Source organism: Bos grunniens, chromosome 17 (assembly GCF_055505025.1).
Source record: "Bos grunniens cultivar Pamir isolate PY7600 chromosome 17, Bosgru_T2T1.0, whole genome shotgun sequence".
NCBI lineage: Eukaryota > Metazoa > Chordata > Mammalia > Artiodactyla > Bovidae > Bos > Bos grunniens.
The window spans coordinates 70,972,363-70,992,726 of NC_141181.1; the positions used below are offsets into that span (position 1 = coordinate 70,972,363).

The window sequence follows — 20,364 nt, forward strand, 5'->3', positions numbered from 1 at the left end:
AGCATAGACATCACTGGTGAGATGCCTGAGATGATGAAATCAGGTGACAGATGTTTTTAGGGACAAATCATCAAATCTATTTGATGAGCAAATACAAACACTGTTGGGTCCTAAGGAAAAGGAGACAAATGTAGGAAAAGAAGAAAAAGTAGTCAGAATCACCTGAAAACACAATAGGAGAAATGAAAAAGAAGTATCTGCACACTATCAAAGACATGTAATACTTATTGCTATTCAATTCACTCATTTGTTTATTGACAGAGTGTTTGGTGACAGGAAAAAAGAGCGCCCCTGCTTCCTCTCATAAGGCTTCCCAGGTGTCACTAGAGGTACAGAACCCGGTGCCAATGCAAGGGACATAAGAGAAGTGGGTTCTGTCCCTGGGGTGGGAAGATCCTCTGGAGCAAGAAACGGCAGCCCTGTCCAGTGTTCTTGCCTGGAGAATCCCATGGACAGACAAGCCTGGTGGGCTAGAGTCCACGGGGTCGCAAAAGGGTCAGACAGGATTGAGAACCAAGTAACTGAGGGGCACCTTGCTCCCACTCTCACCGCCGAGAACGTTCCCCGGGTGCGTCACCAGGGGGCGCTGTGCACCTGCTCAGAACTGGCAGCCCCTCAACGCACCCCCATGGTCCCCTGAGCTGGCCCTGCACCCGGGCTCAGCGGACTGAGTTGGATGTGAGAGCAGGCGGTTCCTCTCAGGGGACAGACTCAGAGCCGCGGCCCCCAGGCCTCCTCCTGGGACTGAAGCTGCACCCGGGGCTGAGCACCCAGAATTGGAGGGTGAAGGGGTCAGGTGGTCATCAGTCCCCACCCTCTTTCCAGAAACAGGGGAGGGGAGGAGCCCCCAGACCCACCCCATGCACCCCTCCAGATCGCCTCAGCCTGCGCCTGCTCCTCCTCATCTCTTAGCTCAGAGCCTGCCCTCCCGCTCCCCTCATTCATGACTTTCCTCCCAATTCTGGGCCTCGCTCTTTCTACAAACATACACTGTTGACCTCCACAGTAGTGACCAAGCTCATGCTCTTAGAGAGTCAGGAACGAGTTTCCAGATCTTCCTGAAACATTCACTTCCTCATCCCCCTCCTTGAACCTCTCTAACCCTTCCTTCCCAAGAAGCCTCAGGTTTCTGGCTCTCAGGTGTGACCCCAGCTCGACCCCTCCCTGTTCCACCCCTGGTTCCCCCTCATTTCCCAGGGGACCCAGTGATACCCACCCAGCAGCTGATTTATCCCGTGAATGTTCACACTCCATCCCGTGTGCCCATCAAGTCAGGAGTCAGGAGGGAAGAGAAACCCTGGTTTGAGACCAGGGAAATGATTCCTGGCTGAGGAGTGTCTGTGCTCAGCTGCTGTGGGACTGAATTTATGCACAGTGAGCCCGGGAGAAGCTGCTGGGGCCCTGGGCTGGGAAAGCAGGCCCTGTCCTGGGGCTCTGCCCCCGGGGCCGTGACTGCTGCTCTGTCTGGACCACACCTAAGTCAGGTTTGCTCCCCATGGTCCTGTCTGAGGTTCCTGAGAACAGCTGATCTGCCTTGTCACGTCCTGTGTCTCATCTCAGATCTGAGACCGCCCCATGGCTCTGATAACTCAGCCTGCCCTGTTTCACAGAGAGAACGTCCTGCTAAGACATGAAAATCCTTCATGGAGATGCTTGTCAGAAAGGCTTTAAAATGATCTTATTTAAAGAACAGAATCTACAAGGAACATTATGTTTTAGAAATAGTACCATGGCAATGCATATTAAAATAGAGTCAGAGTCGGACACAACTTAGTGGCTGAACCACAACATTTTTTTCAGTTAAATGTAGGCATCTATTCGGAGAAGGCAATGGCACCCCACTGCAGTACTCTTGCCTGGAAAACCCCATTGACGGACGAACCTGGTGGGCTGCAGTCCATAGGGTCGCTAAGAGTCGGACACGACTGAGTGATTTCACTTTCACTTTTCACTTTCATGCATTGGAGAAAGAAATGGCAACCCACTCCAGTGTTCTTGCCTGGAGAATCCCAGGGACGGGGGAGCCTGGTGGGCTGCCGTCTATGGGGTCGCACAGAGTTGGACACGACTGAAGTGACCTAGAATAGCATTTTACGTGATGACCTTAGATTTTTACTACTCCATGATCACATTTTGGTTCATTTAAAATCTCAAAGTCACACATCTACTGTGTAACACTCACATGCATTATAGGATAAATTACACCTGGATCTTTTTTTCCAACACAACTCTTCCTGAACTGTGTAACTTCAAAGCCAGTGTTGGGAAAGTTGATTCTAAGAGCTCTGATCACTAGGTCACTGGATGTATGTCTGGGCCAGGACACCAGGGGGCGTTCCAAGCCATTCCTGTGGGTCTGCACCTATGAGATCTGAGATGAGTCCCCTGGTTCTTCCTGGTGCTTTCTGCTCAGGGTTCCCAGCTGTGACCTCCCACCCCCAATCCCCACACAACCCCCTCCTCTGATCACCCACTGGTCTCCCTCAGGCACAGGAAGCTGACCCAGGCTCCAGTGTCATCAGAGCATTGTGGGGGGGCCAGGGAGGATGGTCATTTGCATGAAAGGCCCCGCCCCCTCTCAGGGTATGAAGAGGGGAAGGAGCCGTGTGGGGACGCTCTGCTCAGCTGTGGGGCCACAGAAGGCAGGACGCCCTGACTGTGTGCACCATGGCCTTGGCCCCTCTGCTCCTCACCCTGGTCGCTCTCTGCACAGGTGACTGGAAGCAGGGACAGGGGAGTGGTCTTGGGAAGGCAAACATGCTGTGCTCCCCGCTATCGTGTCTGGACCCCAGACTCACCATCTCTGTCTCTCTCCCTTCCAGGATCCTGGGCCCAGGCTGTGCTGACTCAGCCGTCCTCCGTGTCCGGGTCCCTGGGCCAGAGGGTCTCCATCACCTGCTCTGGAAGCAGCAGCAACGTTGGGCGTGGCAATTATGTGAACTGGTTCCAACAGATCCCAGGATCGGCCCCCAGAACCCTCATCTATGGTGCGACCAGTCGAGCCTCTGGGGTCCCCGACCGATTCTCCGGCTCCAGGTCTGGGAACACAGCCACCCTGACCATCAGCTCGCTCCAGGCCGAGGACGAGGCGGATTATTTCTGTGCATCTTATGACAGTAGTAGCAGTGATAACACAGTGCTCCAGGCCAGGGGGGAAGTGAGACAAAAACCTGCTCTCCCCCAAGTCATGGGCCTCGCGGGGCTGAAGCATCTTCTGCCAGTGCAGACACTTCTGTGGTTTGTTTGTTTTAAAATGGGGGTCTGAGCCCCACACCAGGAAATTGGTCAGGAAATCCTTTCAGTTCTGCTTCATTCTGCCCCCTCACCAAAGCTTTGCTTTCGGCAACCACATTTTATATGAATATCTGAAGTTGAGCAGAAGGCCCTGAATGCCAGAGGCAGGTCCTGGTGGACAGAGTCCATGACGGTCAGGTCAGAACCAGAGAGACAGCGTCCAGCTGTGTCTGATTCAGGACACTTCAGCTCCTTGGCCATCCCTGGGCTGAGCTGAGGCCCAGGCTGCTGCTCCTGCCTTTCCTATAACCACCTCTCAGGCTCCCCCAGAGCTCCAGGCCAGCAGGAACTAAACCAGGACTCCGTTTTACTGGGGAAGGTGGGGCAGCCCAGGGGCTTCCTGCTCAGGCTCTGCTGGACCTTCTGCTGCTGCTGCTGCCCCACCCTGGGTCCAGGTCATCGGGGGGACTGCCTGTGCATGGTGGCGCCTTCTCTCCCCTCTGTCCTCAAAGTCCCTCCAGCAGCCCATTCCCAGGTAGGGTCTCAAAGGACACAGAAAATCGGTCTCCCATCACTGGGGACACAGGGTCTGTTAGTTCTCTATCCCATTGTCCAAGGTGGGGGTCGGTCAGTGCATCTCAGCCCTGGGAGGCCCCCAAGCCCTCGGCATTCTCTCCTACACGGTGAGCAGGTCCTGCTCTGAGCCTCCTCTGTCCCCTCGTGGTGTTCGGGGCTCAGGCAAGGTAGACTCAGTCAGGGTCGGTGACTCTATGGACACTCAGCCACACTCATCTGCCTGGGAACAGCAAGACTGGTGGCACCAAGGGGGCGGCTTGGCTGCCGTCTCAGTCGTGCTGAGTCCCAAGCTCCTGAGCACAGGAGTCACAACCTGCCTGCAGGGTCTCAGCGAGGCTAGCAGGCTCCAGGTCAGGTGGGGCCCCCTGACCATCTCTGGGCCCAGCCGACGACGAGGCTGATTGTTCCTGCTCAGCTGGGACTCAGCCCTGCTGCTCACAGGAGGCCTCACCCAGAGGGAAGTGACCCCAACCCTGAGCTCCTGGCCTCACCCGCACGTGGGGTCACGGAGCACAGGTCACATGCCTGTGTCCTGCTCCCTGTCACTGCCCTTTCACACACACGTGCGGGGTCTGCACATTGGCCGCCTGGGCTGTGGGGTCACAGTTAACAGTGATGTATTTTGGAATACGTGAGATTATTCCTTCTAATTCTCCTTTTTCCCTTAAGCCTTAAATTTGCTGTATCCTCAATTTTCATACACACCAAATGACATCTTTTCCACTGTATCAGAGGAACTTTGCTTAATAGGCTCCAAATCAAGCAGTGTGAATCTTTGTTTGGTGGAATCAGGCCTCAGACACAGCTACTGAGAAAGGAACACAATTACCGCTCGTTGTAGGAAGCGGACTCTGTAGCAGCAGCTCAGAAATGGACATAAATTCGTACTTCATTTCACGCAGTGAGAATAAGAATGGATGGGCCACACTTCACAACTTACTGCACATATTTCCTTCAAAGCCCCTCCCCTGCTCTTCCTGTTCCTCTGCTCCATGTAAGAGCATAAGGGGAAAGTGAATCCAGAATACTCCATGACATTCCCACTGACTTGTACAGACTCGTGATCATTTTAAGTTCTGATCATAACTCACGTGTTTTTCTAATATTTTCATTTGGTATTTCGGGAGAATCTTAATTTAATGGTTGTATTGTTAACTTTCTTCTAAAAAGTTGCAAGTAGATTGAGGACACCTCTGTTTATTAATTGTTTCTCTGAGGAGAGGCTAGCTTAGCCCCTAGAGCTGGTGCTGCTGTGAGTGACCGCACCACAGCCCTGAGGCCCTGGACTGTGGTGACCGGAAATGGTTTCAGGGCCTGTGTGTGGGGAGACCCCTGTCCCCTCACAGACCACAGCTGACTCTGTGGCTCCCAGCACCCTGAGCAGTGACATCAGTGTTGGCCGCTCTGCTCTTACTGGAACCAGCAGAAGCCAGAGAGCCCTCCTCGGTCCTCCGGTCCTACCACTCAGACTCCAGTAAGAACGAGGCTCTGGGGTCCCCCGTGGGTTTTCTGGATCCAAAGATGCCTCGGCCAATGTAGGGCTCCTGCTCTTCTCTGGGCTGCAGCCCGAGGACGAGGCTGACTCTGACCGTGCAGGCTGGTGCAACAGGGCTTCTCAGAGCGACACAGGTAGACGGGAAACTGGGACGAGAGCCTCAGCCTGTCAGGGGCTTGTTCTTAGAGAACTGTCATGTGTTAAACAATACCCCAGAATCCATTAATCCCTGAGGTATGTTCTGGTTCATAGTATGTCTACTCCCAGTTGTACAGTCAGTTTTGCTGAAGTCTCAGAAAATGTAAACGGATTCTGATACCGCTGAAGTGTGATCAAGAGAGTCGTGGAGCTGAGCTCCCTCACTTGAGATCAGGTGCAGGACGTTTGCCCAGATGCGCCTTCAGCAGAGCCCGTGGACCATCCGAGCAGGCAGATCGTCCCCCAGGGTGTGAACCCTGCTTCTGAAGGGGCAGAGCAGAGACCGTGAGGAGTGAGGGGCACCGCTGATACATCCCAGGAGGCAGGGAAGCCCGGGAGTGGTTCTCCTGACCCACAGGTGCTGGCTCTGTCCTGCCCTCCCCTCCTCTCCTCTCCACCCCATTGGAACATTTCCTACTTCCGGGTTGGGATGGTCTGTGGACTGTCAGGAGCAAGGGCTCCACAGGATGTGCCCGTGTCCCTCTGCTTGTGATGCCCCGATGAGCCCAGATCCAAGAGCCCCACGGCCTGTAGAAGAATCAGCGGGGAAGCGGGGATCACCATGGCAGTGATGACAAGGGATTCCAGGCAAAGTCCCTGTCTTTGTGATTCAGGACAGAGGTGAGGGACAGTCAGGGGTTCAGCCCTGTTCTCTGGCTCCTGGTGGGTCCACACGCCCAGGATCAAGTCCACACTCCTTGATCACTCTGGACCCCAGCCTGGTGAGGAGGCTGGTCATCAGTGTCACACAGCTCATCACTAACCACAGCCACAGGGAATCCCCGTGTGATGGGGATGTCTGATGAAAGCTTGCCCTCTACTCCCGTGTTGACCCATCACTGCCCTGACCCTGCCTGTGACCTCACCAGTGCTGGTTCAGGTCTCTGCTCTCACTTGTGCTATTAAATCCAGGCCGTCTCACCTCCTCGTCCAGGTCCATCATTATGGGGTCCACGAAACTGTCCCTTTTTCACTCTGGTCTTCATATACAAGCAGAATGCCCATGTGTCCAGATACACAGGGTCCCTCACAGGTACTGAGCAGGATGTCGAGGAAGCAGAAGTCCAGCATCTGTGTCCTGGAGCCCCAAGGGGCCTCTCTTACCCCCCCGCAAGTTCCTCTCCTGCTCCAGGCTTTGTGCTCTGCCCTGAACCCTGACCCTTAGGGAAGCTGGGTCCTCCCTTTCCCTGGGGATTGCTGCCTGAAGAGCCCTCTTCTCCAGGTACTGGGAGACCCTCCCTGTTAGGATGTGGCTCTCAGACTCCTCACTTGCTCATTTCCTCCTCTTTTGCCTCATGATCTCTCCCCCTTTTCCCTCCCTGGTTCCTTGTTTGAGATGATATTCGATAAATGTCACTATTTTGGACACAGACCTTATAAACTCACCTCCATTAAATCTATGGATTCTACAATTGAAGGTTAGAACATTAGACTTCACCATGTCCAATGAAGATCAGGTAACAGTCATAAGGGTTTCTCAACCAGAGATGAAACAGGAGCCCAGATAAGGATGAGATTCCCATTTATAGGCATAATCTTTTATACCAAACATTTAATATGGAAAGATTATAAAATTAGACTATAAACATCTTTAAATATCTGAGTCAAAAAGAAGTACTGTGAGAACCATGATCAAGGGTAAATGAGAACCCCTGGAAGTGACCAAGAAGAGAATTGTTGTTCCTGAGAGCCTCCTACGCTTTGCAAAGTGAGAAATAAGAGCAGAGCCATGCAGTCTGGGCTGGGAAGGTCCCGGGAGTCCCTGCAAATTCAACCTTGACTCCTTATCAACCTGGGAAGGAAGCTCAGACAGAATCCGGACCAGGTACCACCAACAGGCATGCTGGGAGTTTGAAACCTGGAAACTCAGGTCGGGTGGTTGTGTTCTGGCAGTGAACCCACGAGCTAGGCAGAGCAAACACAGACATCAGGGAATCCTGAAATTCGTTAGTGTATTAGCATACCATTGAGGGGTCTGAGGTCATTCAGTTCAGTTCAGTTCAGTTGCTCATTCGTGTCTGAATCTTTGCGACCCCATGAATCGCATCACGCCAGGCCTCCCTGTCCATCACCAACTCCCGGAGTTCACCCAAACTCATGCATTGAGTCTGTGATGCCATCCAGCCATCTCATCCTCTGTCGTCCCCTTCTCCTCCTCGCCCAATCCCTCCCAGCATCAGGGTCTTTTCCAATGAGTCAACTCTTCACATGACGTGGCCAAAGTATTGGAGTTTCAGCTTCAGCATTAGTCCTTCCAGTGAACACCCAGGACTGGTCTCCTTTAGGATGGACTGGTTGGATCTCTCATTAGGTATCTGGAAAAATCAATGACCAGGCCCAAACTAGATGAAGGCGACTCATTCTACTGCCCTGGGCAGTGACATCAGGAAGACCCAGCTGCAAGTGTGAGAAAGCCCTTCCAGGAGGCTGTGGTGTGAAGTGGGGGAGGAGGAGGTCTGAGTCCAGCAGGGGGCGCTGTGGGCCTGGTCCCGAGAGCCCAGGGTCCTGGCCAGGCAGGCTGGCACCTCCTCCCTTGGCTCTTGCCCATGTGGGCAGCAGGGTCCCCACTGGAGGGTAATGTCCTGCACCTGGGCGCCCAGGGGAAATGGCAGCTCTCAGCTCAGAGCCACAGGCTTGCCTCTCAGTTCCCGCTGCTCTGTTGTTGGGTCAGTGCCCAGACCTGAAATCCAACTGAGGACAGAGGGACGGTCATACAACAAGAATGAACTTCCTTCAGGAACCTCGGCCTCAGGGATACCTGGACAGGGGATGAGAGACCCCTGCAGAGGCTGCCCCATTGCCCACAGAACGCCCGGGTGTTCCCCGTGGAAGAGGGATGCAGGCAAGGACCCTCTGTCACCATCGGTGTCATTTAAAAACGTTCCCTGTTGGGTTATTTGGCAATTTCAACATTTTGAAGTGAACCATGGAAACTGACATTGTGTCAGTTTTTGTGGCTCCATTACTCGTTCCTTCCCGTTTTATTAATACTTTATGTTAACACTTGTAACATGAAAGATATGAAATCAGAAGTTCAGCCAAACTGTCATCAATATGTTCCTATAAAAAGAAAAGAATTCAGTAGGAATACATAATAACCCCTTGCACCGCTCCCACTCCCTGCAGCCTCTTCTGCTCCTCTCTTGCTCTTTCCTAAGAGCACCCCTCTGATCCATGACTTTCCTCCCCAATCTGGGCTCCTCTCTACAACCCTTCACCAGCGACCTCCTCCTCCAGACCAACGTCACTCTATCAGGTCATGGGTCGGTTTCCAGGCTTCCTTGACCAGCCTTGTCCTCCCTTGCAACCTCTCTAGCCCTCCTACCAGAGAAGCCTCAGGTCTCCAGACTTCAGGTGTGACCCCAGCTCATCCCCTCCCGGCCAGGGCGGTCACTGCTGCCTTACCTGGACCTCCTTTAACTCAGCCTGTCTTCCTATCGTCACTTCTGAGTGTCCGAGGTCAGCAGACCTGACCTGTCACGCACGTTCCCTCAAGTCAGCTCTGAGCTGACCTATGGCTCCCATACCTCAGCCTGCCCTGTTTTCACAGGCTGCTCAGAGATAAGCACTCCCCAGTGGAGAGGCAATATGTGGCAGAAAGAGCTGGTTCTAGCCCTGCCTCAGTCAAAATCCAAACAAGTTAGGAATGCAAATATCTTTGTAGAAATATTTTTACTGGATAGTATTTAAAATTTCCTAGGATACCTATGAAGTCATTTAAAAAGAACTTTTTAATAAAAAGGAACTTACGATGATAATTAGTTTTCCAGAACTGTACCCTTGTAAGTGAAAAATTAAGAGAGAACGTCGATTTTCCGTCAGTTTAATTCATGCACAGATTTTAAGGAATGACTGTAGATTTTCACTAATCCATTACCACATTTGGTTCGTTTAAAATCTCACACACCCAGAGTGTAACACCTCACCAGTGCAGGGCAAGCTACAGTCAACCGTTCTTTTCCAACCAATCACTTCGACCTCTACCTTCTCTAACCTGCTATTTGGGATGGTTGGTCCTAACAGCTATTACGTATCAGGATCCCTGGGGACACACCCTGCTCAGAGCCCTTCAGAGTCTCAATAAAAACTGCCAGGAGCATCACCAGGCCTGCTCCCTGCAGCCGGTGCCCTGTGCCTGCAGGACAGACGCCCGGGAGGGGCCACTTCATAAGACAGGCCATGAGACAGGGTCCAGCGTGTGGAAGGCTTCACACACAGTAAGTTCTGTTCAGTTCAGTAGCTCAGTCATGTCCGACTCTGCGACCCCATGGACTGTAGCACGCCAGGCTTCCCTGTCCATCACCAACTCCTGGAGTTTACTCAAACTCATGTCCATTGAGTTGGAGATGCCATCCAACCGTCTCATCCTCTGTCATCTGCTTTTCCTCCTTTCCTCAATCTTTCCCAGCATCAGGGTCTTTTCAAATGAGTCAGTTCTTTGCATCAGGTGGCCAAAGTATTGGAGCTTCAGCTTCAGTATCAGTCCATCCAATGAATATTCAGGACTGATTTCCTTTAGGATGGACTGGTTGGATCTCCTTGCAGTCCAAGGGACTCTCAAAAGTCTCCTCCAACACCAGAGTTCAAAAGCATCATTTCTTTGGTGCTCAGCTGTCTTTATAGTCCAACTCTCAACTTTTCCATGACTACTGGAAAAACCATAGCTTTGACTAGACAGACCTTTGTTGGCAAAGTCATGTATCTGCTTTTTAATATGCTGTCTAGGTTGGTCATAGCTTTTCTTCCAAGGAGCAAGCATCTTTTAATTTCATGGCTGCAGTCACCATCTGCAGTGATTTGGAGCCCAAAAGTGAAGTCTGTCAGTTTCCACTGTTTCCCCATCTATTTGCCGTGAAGTGATGGGACCAGATGCCATGACCTTAGTTTTCTAAATGTTGGGTTTTAATCCAACTTTTTCACTCTCTTTTGCTTTCATCAAGAGGCTCTTTTGTTCAAACACACAGTAAAGATGCAGGCATTTAGGAATGCTGAGTCCCACCTCAGGCCTCTCTCCACACCTTCACCCCCTCCTCAGAGAACTGCCCCCTCTTCCTCAGGGCTGAGGGGACGCACAGAGGAAGGAGGGCTCTGCCCACCAGGGAGGAGGCCCACAGAGGAGGGACCCTGCTGTCCTGCACAGAAGGAGACCCACTTTCCTGCTCCGGGGCCGGCACTGCCCTGACCTGATCCTGATCTGAGAGGAATTTGTGTCTCAGATGCCCCTCGGTCCTGACCCCTGAGCAGTCATGGAAGCCCTGGACAGATTCATCCTGAGGATTTGAGGGGAGCCCATGATGGCCCTGAGCTCAGGGGGACACAGAAGGGGCACCTGGCCTGGTGCTAAAGAGGGGACAGTGCACAGAGCAGGAGGCAGGATCTGTCCTTGAGGGCCCTGGTCTCCAGGTCACAGGATGTGTGTCTGGGCCTGGACAAGGGGTGGGGGGCGCTCGGGGTCCATTTCTGAAGCTGGGTGGTGGGAGGCAGAGCTGGGCCCCCCGACAGAGCTCCCTGACAAGGCCTGGTGGCCTCTGCTCAGGGCTCCCAGCTGTGACTCCCATTCCTGAGACCCACAGAGCCCTACCCCTGACAACTCTCTGGCCACCGTCAGGCATAGAGACCTGGCCCAGGGCCTGGGAGGGTATGTGATGCACGGGATCCTTTGCATGAAAGGACCCTCCCCCTCTCAGGGTATGAAGAGGGGAAGGAGCGGTGTGGGGACACTCTTCTCAGCTGTGAGGCTACAGAGGGCAGGATGCCCTGACTGTGTCCACCATGGCCTGGTCCCCTCTGCTTCTCACCCTGGTTGCTCTCTTCACAGGTGACTGGATGTGGGGACAGGGGAAGGGCCCTGGGAAGACTAACAGGCCCTGCTCCCTGCTGTCCTGTCAGGACCCCAGAGTCACCATGTCTGTCTCTCCCCCGTCCAGGATCCTGGGCCCAGGCTATGCTGACTCAGCCGCCCTCCGTGTTCGGGACTTTGGGTCAGAGGGTTACCCTCTCCTTCACTGGAAGGAGCAGCAACACTGGGGGTCTTTATGTCAGCTGGTACCAACAGCTCCCAGGAAAGGCCCCTAGACTCCTGACATATGAAAATAGCAAACAACCCTCAGGACTCCCAGATTGACTCTCTGACTCCAAGCCTGGCAACTCAGCCTCTCTGACCACCTCAGTTCATGCTGAACGATACTGATTATTACTGTTTCTCATGGGCTGATGGCTTGAAAGTTTGCACAGTTCTTCAGGCCAGAGAGAAGGAGACAAAAACCTGCTTCCCCCACAGCCATGGGGCTCCCAGGGCAAGGTGTTGGCCCCTCCCTTCCTGGAGTCCCTGAGATCATGGAACCCAGCAGACTGAGTGTCCCCTGACTGCAGCACAGCTGCCCCCTCAGCTTGACTCCCCTCCCTAGGCCAGCGGCACACAAGGGGTGGTCACACGTCCCTGGATGAAGGAGCTGCTCACAGCAATTGCCCCCGGCTCCTAGGTCGGAGTCGGCAGCACGGAGCAGGGGAGTCAGTGCGCCCTTGCTGGGTCACTGGGCAGTGAATGCACATCCCTGAGCTTCCACCACAGAAGCAATTTCTGTTAAAGGAAAAGGAAATGGAACCCAGAGTTTCTACAAGCAATTTCCACACAGTCCAGGATCCAGTAAAAATCGTCACTTCTATCAAGAACCAGAATACTAAATATTGAAGGGAAGTGAGAAGGCATAGACATCACTGGTGAGATGCTGAGATGATGAAATCAGGTGACAGATGTTTTTAGGGACAAATCATCAAATCTATTTGATGAGCAGATACAAACACTGTTGGGTCCTAAGGAAAAGGAGATAAATGTAGGAAAAGGAGAAAAAGTAGTCAGAATCACCTGAAAATACAATAGGAGAAATAAAAAAGAAGTATCTGCACACTATCAAAGACGTGTAATACTTATTGCTATTCAATTCACTCATTTGTTTATTGAAAGAGTGTTTGCTGACAGGAAAAAAGAGCGCCCCTGCTTCCTCTCATAAGGCTTCCCAGGTGTCACTAGAGGTACAGAACCCGGTGCCAATGCAAGGGACATAAGAGAAGTGGGTTCTGTCCCTGGGGTGGGAAGATCCTCTGGAGCAAGAAACGGCAACCCTCTCCAGTGTTCTTGCCTGGAGAATCCCATGGACAGACAAGCCTGGTGGGCTAGAGTCCACGGGGTCGCAAAGGAGTCAGACAGGATTGAGAACCAAGTAACTGAGCGGCACCTTGCTCCCAGTCTCACCGCCGAGAACGTTCCCCGGGTGCGTCACCAGGGGGCGCTGTGCACCTGCTCAGAACTGGCAGCCCCTCAACGCACCCCCACGGTCCCCTGAGCTGGCCCTGCACCCAGGCTCAGCGGACTGAGTTGGATGTGAGAGCAGGTGCTTCCTCTCAGGGGACAGACTCAGAGCCGCGGCCCCCAGGCCTCCTCCTGGGACTGAAGCTGCACCCAGGGCTGAACACCCAGAATTGGAGGATGAAGGGGTCAGGTAGTCATCAGTGCCCACCCTCTTCCCAGAAAAAGAGGAGGGAAGGAGCCCCTAGAGCCCACCCGGTGAACCCCTCCAGCTCTCCTCAGCCTGCGCCCGCTCCTCCTCATCTCTTTGCTCAGAGCCTGCCCTCCCGCTCTCCTCATTCGTGACTTTCCTCCCAATTCTGGGCCTCGCTCTTTCTACAACATACACTGTTGGCCTCCACAGTGATGACCAAGCTCATGCTCTTAGAGAGTCATGAACGAGTTTCCAGATCTTCCTGAAACACTCACTTCCTCATCCCCCTCCTTGAACGTCTCTAACCCTTGCTTCCCGAGAAGCCTCAGGTTTCTGGCTCTCAGGTGTGACCCCAGCTCGACCCCTCCCTGTTCCACCTCTGGTTCCCCCTCATTTCCCAGGGGACCCAGTGATGCCCACCCAGCAGCTGATTTATCCCGTGAACGTTCACACTCTGTCTCGTGTGCCCATCGAGTCAGGATTCAGGAGGGGAGAGAAACCCTGGTCCTGACACCTGGGAAATGATTTCCTGGCTGAGGAGTGTCTGTGCTCAGCTGCTGTGGGACTGACTTTATGCACAGTGAGCCCAGGAGAAGCTGCTGGAGCCCTGGGCTGGGAAAGCAGACCCTGTCCTGGGGCTCTGCCCCTGGGGCCGTGACTGCTGCTCTGTCTGACCATGTGCATGGTCCCGTCTGAGATTCCTGAGAACAGCTGATCTGCCTTGTTATGCCCTGTGTCTCATCTCAGATCTGAGACCAACCCATGGCTCTGATAACTCAGCCTGCCCTGTTTCACAGAGAGAACGTCCTGCTAAGACATGAAAATCCTTTAGTGGAGATGCTTGTCAGAAAGGCTTTAAAATGATCTTATTTAAAGAACAGAATCTACAAGGAACATTATGTTTTAGAAATAGTACCATGGCAATGCAAAATTAAAACAGAGCCAGAGTCGGACACAACTTAGTGACTGAACCACAACATTTTCTTCAGTTAAGTTTAGGCATCTATTTTAAGTGATGACCTTAGATTTTTCCTACTCCATGATCACATTTTGGTTCATTTAAAATCTCAAAGTCACACATCCACTGTGTAACACTCACATGCACTACAGGGTAAATTACACCTGGATCTTTTTTTCCAACACAACTCTTCCTGAACTGTGTAACTTCAAAGCCAGTTTTGGGAAAGTTGACTCTAAGAGCTCTGATCACTAGGTCACAGGATGTATGTCTGGGCCAGGACACCAGGGGGCCATCCAAAGCCATTCCTGTGGGTCTGCAGCTATGAGATCTGAGATGAGTCCCCTGGTGCTTCCAGGTGCTTTCTGCTCAGGGTTCCCAGCTGTGACCTCCCATCCCCAAGCCCCACACAACCCCGCCTCTGATCACCCACTGGACTCCTTAGGGCACAGGAAGCTGACCCAGGTCCCAGAGGTGATCAGAGCATTGTGGGGGTGGTGTGGGAAGGACGGTCATTTGCATGAAAGGCCCCGCCCCCTCTCAGCATATGAAGAGGGGAAGGAGTGCTGTGGGGATGCTCTGCTCAGCTGTGGGGCCACAGACGGCGGGACGCCCTGACCATGTCCACCATGGCCTGGTCCCCTCTGCTCCTCACCCTGGTCACTCTCTGCACAGGTGACTGGATGCGGGGACAGGGGAGAGGTCTTGGAAAGACACACATGCTGTGCTCCCCGCTATCGTGTCTGGACCCCAGACTCACCATCTCTGTCTCTCTCCCTTCTAGGATCCTGGGCCCAGGCTGTGCTGACTCAGCCGTCCTCCGTGTCCGGCTCCCTGGGCCAGAGGGTCTCCATCACCTGCTCTGGAAGCAGCAACAACATCGGTAGATATGGTGTGGGCTGGTACCAACAGGTCCCAGGATCGGGCCTCAGAACCATCATCTATGGTAGTAGCAGTCGACCCTCGGGGGTCCCCGACCGATTCTCCGGCTCCAAGTCTGGCAACACAGCCACCCTGACCATCAGCTCGCTCCAGGCTGAGGACGAGGCGGATTATTTCTGTGCAACTGGTGACTACAGTAGCAGTACTGTCACAGTGCTCCAGGCCAGGGGGGAAGTGAGACAAAAACCTGCTCTCCCCCAAGTCACGGGCCTCTCGGGGCTGAAGCATCTTCTGCCAATGCAGACATTTCTGTTGTTTGTTTGATTTAAAACGTGGGTCTGAGCCCCACACCAGGAAATTGGTCTGGGAAATCCTTTCAGTTCTTCTTCATTCTGCGCCCTCACCAAGGCTTTGCTTTTGGCAACCACATTTTATATGAATATCTGAAGTTGAGCAGAAGGCCCTGAATGCCAGAGGCAGGTCCTGGCAGACAGAGTCCATGACAGTCAGGTCAGAACCAGAGAGACAGCGTCCAGCTGCGTCTGATTCAGGACACTTCAGGTCCTCGGCTGTCCTTGGGCTGAGGTGAGGCCCAGGCTGCTGCTCCTGCCTTTCCTGTGACCGCCTCTCAGGCTCCCCCAGGGCTCCAGGCCTGCGGGGGACTAGACCAGGATTCCTGTCAAACTGTGGGAATGGGGCCGCCCAGGGGTTCCCTGCTCAGGCTCTGCTGGACCTTCTGCTGCTGCTGCCCCACCCTGGGTCCAGGTCATCGAGGGGTCTGCCCGTGCATGGAGGCTCCTCTCTCCCCTCTGTCCTCAAATCCGCCCCCACCCCGCCCCCACAGCAGCCCATTCCCAGGAGAGGGTCTCAAAGGACACAGAAAATCTGTCTCCCATCACTGGGGACACAGGGTCTGTTAGTCTCTATCTCAGTGTCCGAATTGGGGGTCCATCAACGTCTCTCAGCCCTGGCAGACCCCCACGCCATGGGCCCTCTCCTGCACAGGGAGCAGGTCCTGCTCTCAGCCTGCTCTGACCCCTCGTGGTGTCCGGGGCTCAGGCAGGGGGGACTCAGCCAGGGTCGGTGACTCCATGGACGCTCAGCCACACTCACCTGCCTGGGAACAGCAACGCTGTTGGCACTAAGGGGGCAACTTGGCTGCCGTCCCAGTCGTGCTGAGTCCCAGGCTCCTGAGCACAGGAGTCACAACCCGCCCGCAGGGTCTCAGCGAGGCTGGAGGGCTCCGAGTCAGGTGGGGCCCCCTGACCATCTCTGGGCCCAGCCGGAGGACAAGGCTGATTGTTCCTGCTCAGCTGGGACTCAGCCCTGCTGCTCACAGGAGGCCTCACCCAGGGGCAAGTGACCCCAACCCTGAGCTCCGGGCCTCACCCGCAAGTGGGGTCACGGAGCACAGGTCACATGCCTGTGTCCTGCTCCCTGTCACTGCCCTTTCACACACACGTGCGGGGTCTGCACATTGGCTGCCTGGGCTGTGGGGCCACAGTTAACAGTGATGTATTTTAGAATAAATGGGATTATTCCTTCTAATTCTACCTTTTCCCTTAAGCCTTAAATTTGCCTTATCCTCAATTTTCATACACAAAAAACGACATATTTTCCTCTGTGTCAGAGGAACCTTGCTTAATAGGCTCCAAATCAAGCAGTTTGGACCTTTGGCTGGTGGAATCGGGCCTCACACACAGCTACTGAGAAAGGAACACAATTACTGCACATTGTGGGAGGCGGACACTGTAGCAGCAGCTCAGAAATGGACATAAAGTCATATTTCGTTTCACGTGGTGAGAATAAGAATGTTGTGGCCACACTTCACAACTTACAGCACAAATTTCCCCCGGAAGCCCCTCCCCTGCTCTTCCTGTTCTTCTGCTCCATGTAAGAGCGTAAGGGGAAAGTGAATCCAGAATACTCCACAACGTTCCCACTGACTTGTACAGACACGTGATCATTTTAAGTTCTGATCAATTCTCACGTGGTTTTCTAATATTTTCATTGGGTATCTCTGGAGAATCTTAAATTAATGGTTGTATTGTTAACTTTGGAAAAGGCAATGGCACCCCACTCCAGTAATCTTGCCTGGAAAGTCCCACGGATGGAGGAGCCTGGTAGGTTGTAGTCCATGGGGTCGCTAAGAGTCGGACACGACTGAGGACTTCCCTTTCACTTTTCACTTTCATGCCTTGGAGAAGGAAATGGCAACCCACTCCAGTGTTCTTGCCTGGAGAATCCCAGGGCCGGGGGAGCCTGGTGGGCTGCCGTATGGGTTGCACAGAGTCGGACACGACTGAAGCGACTTAGCAGCAGCAGCAGCATTGTTAACTTTCTTCTGAAAGGTTGCAAGTAGGTTGAGGCCACCCCTGTTTATTAATGGTTTCTCAGGGGAGACCTAGCTTAGCCCCTAGACCTGGTGCTGCTGTGAGTGACCACACTGCAGCCCTGAGGCCCTGGACTGCTGTGACTGGCAATGGTTTCAGGGCCTGTGTGTGTGGAGACCCCTGATCCCTCACAGACCACAGCTGACTCTATGGCTCCCTGCACCCTGAGCAGTGACATCAGTGTCGGCCACTCTGCTGTTACTGGAGCCAGCAGAAGCCAGCGAGCCCTCCTCGGTCCTCCGGTCCTACCACTCAGACTCCAGTAAGAACCAGGCTCCAGGGTCCCCGCAGGTTTTCTGGATTCAAAGATGCCTCGGCCAACGTGGGCCTCTTGCTCGTCTCTGGGCTGCAGCCTGAGCATGAAGCTGACTCTGACCGTGCAGGCTGGTGCAACAGGGCTTCTCACAGCGACACAGGTAGATGGGAAACTGGGATGAGAGGCTCAGCCTGTCAGGGGCTTATTCTTAGACAACCGTCAAATGTTAAATAATACCCCAGAATCAATTCATTCCTGAGGTATGTTCTGGTTCATAGTATGTCTACTCTCAGTTGTACAGTCAGTTTTGCTGAAGTCTCAGAAAATGTAAACAATTTCTGATACCGCTGAAGTGCACCCTGGTCATCCGTGTGATCAAGGGAGCTGTGGAGCTGAGCTCCCTCACTTGAGATCAGGAGCAGGAGGCTTTCCCAGATGTGCCTTCAGCAGAGTCCGTGGACCATCCCAGCAGGCAGATCATTGCCCAGGGTGTGAACCCTGCTCCTGAAGGGGCAGAGCAGAGAGCGTGAGGAGTGAGGGGCACCGCTGATACATGGCAGGAGGCAGGGAAGCCCGGGAGAGGTTCTCCTGACCCACAGGTGCGGGCTGTGTCCTGCCCTCTGCTTCTCTCGTCTCCACCCCATTGGAGCGTTTCCTACTTCCGGGTTGGGGTGGTCTGTGGACTGTCAGGAGCAGGGGCTCCACAAGATGTGCCCATGTCCCTCTGCTTGTGATGCCCCGATGAGCCCAGATCCAAGAGCCCCACGGCCTGTAGAAGAATCAGCGGGGAAGGGGGATCACCATGGCAATGATGACAAGGGATTCCAGGCAAAGTCCCTGCCTTTGTGACCGATGACAGACGTGAGGGACACTGAGGGGTTAGGCCCTGATCTCTGCCCTCTGGTTGGTCCACACCCCGTCCTTGATCACTCTGGACCCCAGCCTGGTGAGGAGGCTGGTCATCAGTGTCACACAGCTCATCACTAACCACAGCCACAGGGAATCCCCGTGTGATGGGGATGTCTGATGAAAGCTTGTCCTCTACTCCCGTGTCGACCCATCACTGCCCTGACCCTGCCTGTGACCTCACCAGTCCTGGTTCAGGTCTCTGCTCTCACTTGTGCTATTAAATCCAGGCAGTGTCACCTCCTCATCCTGGTCCATCATTATGGGGTCCACGAAGATTGCCAGGAGAAATATCAATAACCTCAGATATGCAGATGACACCACGCTTATGGCAGAAAGTGAAGAGGAACTAAAAAGCCTCTTATGAAATTGAAAGTGGAGAGTGAAACAGTTGGCTTAAAGCTCAACATTCAGAAAACGAAGATCATGGCATCTGGTCCCATCACTTCATGGGAAATAGATGGGGAAACAGTGGAAACAGTGTCAGACTTTATTTTTCTGGGCTCCAAAATCACTACAGATGGCAACTGCAGCCATGATAAAAGACGCTTACTCCTTGGAAGAGAAGTTAAGACCAACCTAGATAACATATTCAAAAGCAGAGGCATTACTTTGCCAACAAAGGTTCGTCTAGTCAAGGCTGTGGTTTTTCCTGTGGTCATGTATGGATGTGAGAGTTGGACTGTGAAGAAGGCTGAGTGCTGAAGAATTGGTGCTTTTGAACTGTGGTGCTGGAGAAGACCCTTGAGAGTCCCTTGGACTGCAAGGAGATCCAACCAGTGCATTCTGAAGGAGATCAGTCCTAGGTCTTCTTTGGAGGGAATGATGCTGAAGCTGAAACTCCAGTACTTTGGCCACCTCATGCACAGAGTTGACTCATTGGAAAAGACTGTGATGCTGGGAGGGATTGGGGGCAGGAGGAGAAGGGGACGACAGAGGATGAGATGGCTGGATGGCATCACTGACTCGATGGACGTGAGTCTGAGGGAGTTGGTGATGGACAGGGAGGCCTGGTGTGCTGTGATTCACGGGGTCGCAAAGAGTCAGACACAACTGAGCGACTGAACTTGACTGAACTGAAAGTTTCTCTTTCTCTCTGGTCTCCAAATACAAGCAGAATGCCCATGTGCCCAGATACACAGGGTCCCTCACAGGTACTGGGCAGGATGTCAAGGAAGCAGAAGTCCAGCAGGTATGTCCTGGAGCCCCAGGGGGCCTCTCCCACCCCCTGCATGTCCCTCTCCAGCTCCAGGCTTTGTGCTGTGCCCTGAACCCTGACACTTAGGGAAGCTGTGTCCTCCCTTTCTCCGGGGATTGCTGCCTGAAGTGCACTCCTCTCCAGGTACTGGGAGACCCTCCCCATTAGGATGTGGCTCTCAGACTCCTCACTTGCTCATTTCTTCCCTTTTGCCTCATGATCTCTCCCCCTTTTCCCTCCGTGCTTCCTTGTTTGAGATGATATTGGATAAATGTCACTATTTTGGAAACATACTTTATCAACCCACCTCCATTAAATCTATGGATTCTATCAATTGAAGGTTAGAACGTTAGACTTCACCATGTCCAATGAAGATCAGGTAACGGTCATAAGGGTTTCTCAACCAGAGATGAAACAGAAGCCCAGACAAGGATGAGATTCCCATTTATAGGCAGAATCTTTTATATCACACATTTGTTATAGAAAGATTATAAAATTAGACTAAAAACATCTTTAAATATTTGAGTCAAAATGAAGTACCGTGAGTGAGCACCATGCTGCTGCTGCTGCTGCTGCTAAGTCGCTTCAGTCGTGTCTGACCCTGTGGGACCCCATAGATTGCAGCCTACCAGGCTCCACCTACCTGGGATTCTTCAGGCAAGAACATTGGAGTGGGTTGCAATTTCCTTCTCCAATGCATCAAAGTGAAAAGTGAAAGTGAAGTCGCTCAGTCGTGTCCGACTCTTCACGACCCCGTGGACTGCAGCCC

At 53.2% G+C, this 20,364-nt stretch overlaps 2 gene segments (V, D, J or C); both read left to right on the plus strand.

Moving 5' to 3' along the window:
- Nucleotides 1-2,570: 2,570 nt before the first annotated feature.
- On the plus strand, nucleotides 2,571-3,281 carry LOC147355811 (immunoglobulin lambda variable 1-40-like). The segment is given in 2 exon segments: nucleotides 2,571-2,713; nucleotides 2,823-3,281. Coding segments are annotated over 2 exon segments (489 nt in total).
- A 9,284-nt stretch (nucleotides 3,282-12,565) lies between these two features.
- On the plus strand, nucleotides 12,566-18,240 carry LOC147355812 (immunoglobulin lambda variable 1-40-like). The segment is given in 2 exon segments: nucleotides 12,566-14,635; nucleotides 14,745-18,240. Coding segments are annotated over 2 exon segments (477 nt in total).
- Nucleotides 18,241-20,364: the final 2,124 nt, after the last annotated feature.